The sequence below is a fragment of the Neodiprion fabricii genome, chromosome 3 (assembly GCF_021155785.1).
Source record: "Neodiprion fabricii isolate iyNeoFabr1 chromosome 3, iyNeoFabr1.1, whole genome shotgun sequence".
NCBI classification, from domain to species: domain Eukaryota; kingdom Metazoa; phylum Arthropoda; class Insecta; order Hymenoptera; family Diprionidae; genus Neodiprion; species Neodiprion fabricii.
Genome location: NC_060241.1, coordinates 38,857,178 through 38,865,355, shown reverse-complemented (window position 1 = coordinate 38,865,355; position 8,178 = coordinate 38,857,178). Strand labels below are relative to the sequence as shown.

Sequence of the window (8,178 nt, the reverse complement as noted above, 5' to 3'; positions counted from 1 at the left end):
TTTGAGCTGAAACAAAACAAATTGTTATTTGGAAATTGCTTGAAAATCGTGTTTACGTCAAGAAGCCCATATTATTCAAAATGCACTGTCACAACTAATTTCATACTATGTTTTTGATCTATTGGTATAAAATTTAATTCTTATTATATAAGATAAAATTATGTTTTTTTCCATACAAAAATATATTCTCCAGTTTTCTGATACTACAAGTATGTAACTTTCTAATGTGGTCAAGTATTTATATAATTCTATTTATTCACTAGGCTTATTTTCAGAAATTATTATTATAAAAATATTAACAGCTGTATAATATGTTGTAGTCGAATAATCGATGTCATTATATAATTAAACAAAAACAGTTCCAAGAAACTGCTACCAAAAAACTTGTTTATCAGCAAGGAGCGATTTGAGAGTTTTTTGGGAAATAAGTCTCATCGTATGTGTAGGAACTATGGACGTATATAATACGCAAAAGACATACTCGCCCTCTTTGAGAGCATGACATTTGTGAAACTCTGAACACCAGTAAGTTTCTTTAGCACCTTCGAATACCTGCCCGTGTTTCGACTTCGACGGCTTTACCGACTCGTCGATTTCTTCAGTATCTCGATTCGAAGACGGGCCGGAAAGCAAAAATGTTTCCACAGCTTGATAGTAAAATGTTCTTAAAATATCCAATCTATGTGTTCCACTGACTCGGTTCTTCGAGTTTTGGGAATTCCGACTCAGAACAAATTTTCCTATCACATGATTGGCCAACAAAAATCTGGAATCGAAAAAATTTTTAATAAACCCCATATCTCTGGTTCCTTTCCGTCAGGGGCAAAGTTTACTACTGTCAACTCTACTATAATTATCTTCAGATCATTTTACCCTAATATCTCAGAATCCAATGATACACTGGCAGGAAAATTTCTGGGATAGCATTGCTCGGCAGCTCGCAGAATGTCTATACTACTCCGCCAACTCTGAATAGCCAATCGTTCCGTTTCGGCCAACTCGGGTGTTGGTCCACACAAAGCTAGAACTTCAACGTGATTCACGAGAGTAACAGAGACCAATCTGAAGGCGACCTGAAATCAATAATTTTTTTCTTAACTGTAAGGCTGATCAATTTAAACATCTATTGAAGATTTTAGATGCCATTTCGCGTAGGCACTTCAATTCTAAATATTTAAATGATCGTCTCATACATTCGGACTCTTATTTGGAAGGAATACTGGAAGATCTCTCGCTGTGCAAGTTCCATCACAAGTTGCTGCAATTATTAGTAATTTCCTTTCAATTGGGTCCAAAGACCACCAACTCTCAGTCGCAACCGCCAAGCAGCCATGCACTAAAAGGCAGCCGTACAAAGAATCCAGACATTCCATGTACCCTTCAAGGCAGCTCTAATACAAAACACAAACACAGAAATTATAATGATGGGCAATTAAATTTCTTGCATTTTAAAATGATCTGCGTATCACATCATCTTTTTTCTGGTGTTGTTCATATTACAGTCAAGTATTCAAATAGACTAATCTATAATCAAGTAGACCTGCTATTTCTCTCATAAGATAATTGACTGTGAAAAATTTCAAAATTTGTTTTTATGTTTGTTCAATCAATAAGCCAATCACCATGAAAAAATATAGAATTGTGAGATATTTTCTGCTGTTTACAAAGAACTTGTAGCTTTGATACCTGCAGTAAGTGATTCTCGGGACTCATAATACTGTCAGTCATATCAACCAAGTCAGTCTTGGCGCATATCCGATCTCCGATGTCTAAGCACTCCAGTAGTCTGTCAATAATTGGATTGCATACACGCAGGTCTCGCTTTAGCCTCTCAACATTCCTTGGATTTTTTATTTCATCTATACCGACGATGAGGATCATCGCACTGAAAACAGCTTCTAGAAATCTGTTTAGAACATTGTTTGTTGTACCGCTGGCTATGGCTATCAGTAATATGCTATCCTCGAATTCTTTCCAGACAACATTCGTGTCCGGCATGTCTGTGCACAGTAGCTCAATGTTCTGGGACTTCAAAAACATGTGCACACCATTCAGCGATGCCATTTTCGAAAACGTTATCTGAAATAGTTTGACATGATATAAAAGTTGAATTTCTCCAATATCTTTGAAGATTAGAGCATTTCGTATACTTCAGTCATTTGCATAGGAACAAAAAAAACTTTGTTATAAAGGTAGAGAGATACAACTATAAAAACAATTCGATTCACAATTAACGTTAAAGTGTATTTTTGCATTCGCAGTGATTGAAATCTCTTACAGATTTTATACTGCAATGAAGTTTTGGGTTAAAAATCATTTATTGTACCATATCACCGTCCCCTTTTTTTCGGACAAAAACTGGTATTCCTCCGGAAGATGTTAAGCACAGTACATGAGCAGTCATTTTACAGCAAAAAAGAATTATAGATATGAGTTTTAGGTTTTAGGTACTTTAGCAAAGTTCTCACAGCCGTGAGTACCTGAAGTTTAATACCTGTGAACAGGGGAATGGGATCTGAACCAGCATGGGCAGGTAGATGGGCAGGTCATTAACCCATGATATACACAGATATAGGTATAGTATACACGAGTATAGGATGGGCCAAAGTTGCAAAAGTGGTAACTTGTGTATATTGATATGTAGAATGACGAATTAAAAGCTTTCGGATAAGCCATTGTAATGTAACTTTGAAGGTTTCTCTCTGGCTGTACACCCTAATTTTTTTATTAACAAATTTCAGGAAGTATAGCCCCTTTTCTAACAAAGCCAGTTGTACAGGAATGCGCATTACAAAAAGTCTGCCAAGATTCTACTTTTTCCATAGATATATGTATAAGTACATATAATTCATATTATTATACAAGTATAATACAGATTAAAATAATAAAATATACTCAGTTGTCTATAGATTTTTTCTACGTATTTAATGAATTGCTTTCTTATATTTGTAAGATATTGAGATATGAGAAGACGTCAAACCTGAATTTGATACAATGAATATGTTTATACGATTTCTAAAGCGCTTCACTATGCTTAATCGGTTCTTATTTTTTGATGTTTGAACTTCATCAATACTTGGATAAGTATTTAAACAAGCTGGCGTTATGTACGAAACGCTTTGTGACCGTTTCTTTCAACAACTGATTTCATGAAACATCATGCGGTACTGACGAAATTGTATGTAAATGTCCCTGACAGATATTCGGGTGTAAATTGACACTTATAATCAGAAATGACGTCTGGCTCTCTCACATTTTTTTTTTTTTTTTTGTTACTTCAGGGTTTCAAATCTCCCAAAATAGGGTAATCTAAGAAGCTCAATTCAATATCTGACTTGAAATGTTCAAATACTAAAATTTCGTTTTGTCCTTTCTTAAGTAAGGGCGCTGGCAAGTAAAGGGTCCTTGTTGGTCCAAGGTGACAGTACCGCCCTAAATTGAAACCGTTTACAAATACCAAACCCTTTGTCCAACCACGCAAATCAATAAATGTATCCTGAGGTAAAGCTAAGTTTATGACGAATCGGGAAACGGACGGACCTCTAGTGCTGATAGAGGGCGGTCCCAGTTTCCAATTAGTTAGAGACTTTGCCCACTTAGAATCAAACTCAAGAGCATAGATTTCCCAATCTTTTAGCTCTTTGTCATCGACGTAAACTGGCCCTTGCCACAAACCTTTTCTCTGATCAAAATTAGCAAGGACACCAAAGTTGACACGTCCCCAATTTTCTACAATGATGTCCAAAGTTTTTTCCCCAGCTTTATCAGAATTCAATGTTAACTCAGCATCTCTGAAACAATTGATTCACATGTCAGTGTCTTATCAACTGAAAATACACGTTTTTTATTCGACCGGTAAGTGCTAAAACTCACTTCTGCATCCAATAACCAAAGCCATTAATATCTTCTTCAGTTTCTAGTGGTTTGCTCTTCAGCTCTCCGTCAACAAGCACCATTGCTGTGTCTTGCACATACCCAGAGATTTTCAGGGTAGACGCGGTTTTCAATGTAACCTTTTTCCGGTAGTTTATGTATCCGTAAGATTGGCCATTGCCATTTTTAATTGGCAAGTTTTCCATATTGGTCACATTGGATAATTTCACCTTCAAGTCTGCAGGCTGTAATACATAAGATATTTGAAGAAACCAGAGGTAAAACAGTGCAGGGCGCAGGTTTCATTGGTAAAGAGAAAAATACCCACCAACTGATCAAGGATATCCTCAAAATCCAAATGACCGAATATTTTCAGAGTGGGATAAGCTACTTTTGATGATTCTGCAGGTAAATCTGGTAATTTGGTTATCACAGTTTGATACTTTGCCAAAATCTCTTTGGTTTTATGATACTTCGGTGTGTAGTCTCCTGCTTCAGTTATTGGCGAATCATAATCTGGAAAAAAGTTTTGCAAAACGAATATTAAAGAAGGATTAAACGAGAGAATGTTTAAGAATTCATAAGGGAATTGTAGTTAAAAATAAAAACACTGAAAGAGCAACAGCGGAAGACTTTCATTAATTAGAAATAATTATTGAACTTGTTTTCCTCAAATTATGCTGAAGTCATCGACCAAGCAGCAATCATAAAATTACGCAATGTGGTACAGATATGTATCCACCAAATAAATAATGATTATACCTAGGATCATATATCAAGATTACTCCATTGAGTTTATCTGATCAAAACCGCAAACTGATACAATTTATGAACGTTATAGAAATCAGTTTGATCTTTAGTCTTACCATAACTTGTAACGTCTGCTTGATAGTTCTCAAAAACGTTGGCTCCATTCATAAATCCAAAATTAGTACCACCATGGAACATATAGAAATTAACAGATGATGGAAAACTTAAAATTCTCTCTAGGACATCAGCATAAACTGAAACATGAAATGGGTACTCATACAATCATTGCGTTGAACTATCCGAAATTTCACATACTTATTTTCAATGTCACACACCCTCTTTGTTCATTATGCACGAAAGTCAATGAGAACATGTGGAAAATTAAATTTTCCAGAATAAACTTCATGATTCTAATTTTTGTTAAAAACCATCTTTTCAGGATAAATATCGTAAAGTAATTAATTATTGATCCATAACGCCATAATTTTCAAATTACCGTGAACTGGTTCAATGGAATGATACGGTTCGAGCCAGTGATCGAACCAACCAGTCCAATATTCCATGACCATAGCTGGGTGGTTGGGTTGCAATTCCTTTAGGAGATTTAGTTCTTTTTCTGGATCAACTTTAAAATTGGCCATCTGCAACACTCCTGGCAGGGATCCAGCATCTCTATGAAGAGTCGGAGTGTCCGAAGTGAAGAACATTTCAACAAGGCCATGATTTACGAACAGATCTTTAAGTTGTTTAAGGTATTCAATATCAGGAACTGTTCCATCTTCTTCAACGGAACCGTACTCATTCTCGATCTGTGAAAGCAAATAACTTTTGTACTTTCAAGTCTTCTACTCATACACAATTATTGACATTGTATAGTTGAATTTTGTGATCGTAAATCTGTACATATTGCATCCATTTTACTTAAACAAACATATCGTAGTGTTACTTTATCTACCTGAAATGCAATTATTGGTCCCCCTTTTGTAAATTGTAAGTCAGTGAAGAGTGGCAGAAGTTTGTTGAAGTAATCGGTAACTCTTTTCATGTACTTTGGTTCAGAGGTCCTCAGCTTCAATCCCTCTTCGTTTAAAATCCAACTAAAAATTCGAGGAAGATTAATTCGCTTGGTGACTGTGATTTCAAGCTGGAAATTTTTCACCATTCATACAGATGTAATGGTAATCAAGATATCTACAATAAATGTATGATTGTAAAACCTGTTCTTCGGAATGTTTTACATACTACAAACAGATAAATGCAAATTTGATATTTTCCAGTTTCCTCCATTTTTTTTATATTATATATTATATTTTTATGTTCACCATTAAGGCCTAAGTGAACATACCTTGGGAGTCCACCAAAATCCCATTCAGCACAAATGTAAGGTCCTGGTCTAACAATCACAAATAGATCCTCTTCCTGTGCAATCTTGATAAATTTAACAACATCCAGAAAATCCGAAAAATCGTTATCTCCATCACCAAAATCGAACACGTCTCTCAGGGGTTCGTGCAAATTCCATGGAACATAGCTGAAGAGAATTGAATAAAAAATCTGAATATGTTTCAAGACTTTTAGTGTCGAAGGATAAGGAAATGAATTGAAATATTTTTGGTGGCATTGATAGCAAAATTAATAGAATTTTAAATTTACGTTTCCACAGCGTTTAGACCAGCTGCTCTGTACTTTCTTAATCTATCCCTCCAGTATGCTTGAGGAACTCGAAAATAATGAAGAGCTCCGCTATGAAGGGAAATTTTTTTCCCATTCAAGTAGAATCCATCAGGTTTAGCGTAAAGACCCGAATTAACTTTGGGCGATACGTAGTGTTGGTACAATGTCGGTAGACTCATAGCTGAAAATATAAAGTAAGACTTGTCAAATAAGCATTATTTTGAGAAAAGTAATATTTTGGAACACAAACACTTCATCTTGTACAAATCAGAGCTGTGAAATTACCTTTAGCCGAATAGTTTTCATCGGCGGTGAAAGTAAACTGTGGGTTGAAATCAACTTACTGAATTTGAACCCAAGTATATTTATCATTGTGATGGACTAAGGTGACTTAAGATAAGAGATTAACTAAAAGAATGATTAGATATCTGACCACAAGCAATTTTCATACACAATAAAAATGTTGTATATAGAATTATCAGATAAACTAGTAAAGCAGTCCTGCATATTTTTTAAACAGATGCAAACTTCACACAGTCTTTCTTGTTTCTGTACTCCAGCGGAAAATGTTGAATCTTAAATTTACAGATTAAACATAGAGACTGGAGATGGTAGCAGCATTTTCTCAACAATCAACAAAACATTTAAATTTTACAAGCCTAATAGTCTTAATGGATCTCAATCTACACTATACAAAAAATTCTTTTCATTTATACAGAAAAACAATAGCAGCAAACCAGATTATCCAATGCAACTATGCATAAAATTACAGGACCTATCAGGACCAATGAATAGATTTTGTAAAATATAGTTTGAAATAACTTTCTGCAATGGTAGGAAACAAAAAAATGTATAAAATTGTTAACTCTATCTATTCGGAAGCAAGAAAAGTTTCAATGTATTCACTAATACTTGATTTTTAATTGCATGTCTTTTATAATCAAAAGTTATGCGGTTGGTTTTTCTTTTGTATATCAATTTATTATACTTGTCCACATTTATTCAAAACAGAGCCTGATAACAAACACAAATTACGCAAAGCCAAAGAACAGTTACGGTGAAAAAAAATATCAAGATTTACGAATTCTTGGGGAAAAATTGAACAAAATACATGTTCAATTCTTACTATGATTACAAAGAGGGGCGTGAACCGAGTAGCTAAACAATGTGTACTAGACTATAACGAATGTGAATTGTTTAATTGATTGTTTAAAATGAAAGTATCATGAAAAAGTTGTAATAAATTTTACTTCCATACATACCTGATTATAAATAAACTATGGAACCTCACTGAGGACTGGCGGACGTGTAACGAGGAACACCTTCGATTGATTTTGTGATCCCTAACTTTCCTTCCAAAATTTAAACGATCCAGCAACACATAATAATAATAGTAATGTTCATTCAACAATTGTCATAAGACCCCTGCATACCTCACGTGTCATCCTTGTGACACGTCACGAGACGCCGGCATTGCCTCTAATTTGTTTACCAAAATATTGGCTCGGCGCCAGGCTGATTCTTATTGGCTGACTCGGACGCCATGACAGGTGTGTCAGGTGATTGGCATATCTGCTTTCCCTGGTGAAAACGATCTCTACGATTTTCTAGAAATTTTTGTCAAAAATGGGACATTTCGTACAATCATATACAAAAAATTGTTTTCGTAAAAAAATTTAAATATGCATAGTTTCGCATAAAAACTTGTAAACTTTCATGAAAATTTGTATTTTTACGGTAAAAAAATTTACAAGCCGCTACAATTTTTAACAAAAATTAACAAATCTTTATGAAAACTTTGCATATTTACAATTTCGTACCTAATAATACGAAATGGCCCGATTTTTATAAAAATTCGTAGTAGTAGAAATTTTCACCAGA

General features: G+C 34.7%; 2 protein-coding genes across 4 annotated transcripts; both read right to left on the bottom strand.

The window, feature by feature from the left end:
* Window positions 1-66: 66 nt before the first annotated feature.
* LOC124178652 (protein fuzzy homolog) lies at window positions 67-2,464 on the bottom strand. 2 transcript variants are annotated; one of them, XM_046562170.1, is made up of 5 exons: window positions 2,279-2,464; window positions 1,687-2,079; window positions 1,194-1,391; window positions 874-1,073; window positions 67-766 (listed from the first exon to the last, which is right to left on the bottom strand). In XM_046562170.1, exons 1-5 carry the CDS (start codon window positions 2,315-2,317, stop codon window positions 373-375), a joined length of 1,224 nt encoding a protein of 407 aa, XP_046418126.1. In that variant the 5' UTR covers window positions 2,318-2,464; the 3' UTR covers window positions 67-372. The 2 variants fall into 2 exon arrangements, with proteins under 2 accessions (XP_046418126.1, XP_046418125.1); XM_046562169.1 differs by having other exon boundaries at window positions 68-766; window positions 2,327-2,464.
* Window positions 2,465-3,192: 728 nt separating this feature from the next.
* Window positions 3,193-7,855, bottom strand: LOC124178648 (beta-galactosidase-1-like protein 2). 2 transcript variants are annotated; one of them, XM_046562163.1, is made up of 9 exons: window positions 7,560-7,855; window positions 6,277-6,478; window positions 5,969-6,154; window positions 5,579-5,720; window positions 5,120-5,432; window positions 4,740-4,877; window positions 4,202-4,389; window positions 3,874-4,118; window positions 3,193-3,791 (listed from the first exon to the last, which is right to left on the bottom strand). In XM_046562163.1, exons 2-9 carry the CDS (start codon window positions 6,474-6,476, stop codon window positions 3,278-3,280), a joined length of 1,926 nt encoding a protein of 641 aa, XP_046418119.1. In that variant the 5' UTR covers window positions 6,477-6,478; window positions 7,560-7,855; the 3' UTR covers window positions 3,193-3,277. The 2 variants fall into 2 exon arrangements, with proteins under 2 accessions (XP_046418119.1, XP_046418120.1); XM_046562164.1 differs by lacking the exon at window positions 7,560-7,855 and adding an exon at window positions 6,583-6,889.
* Window positions 7,856-8,178: the final 323 nt, after the last annotated feature.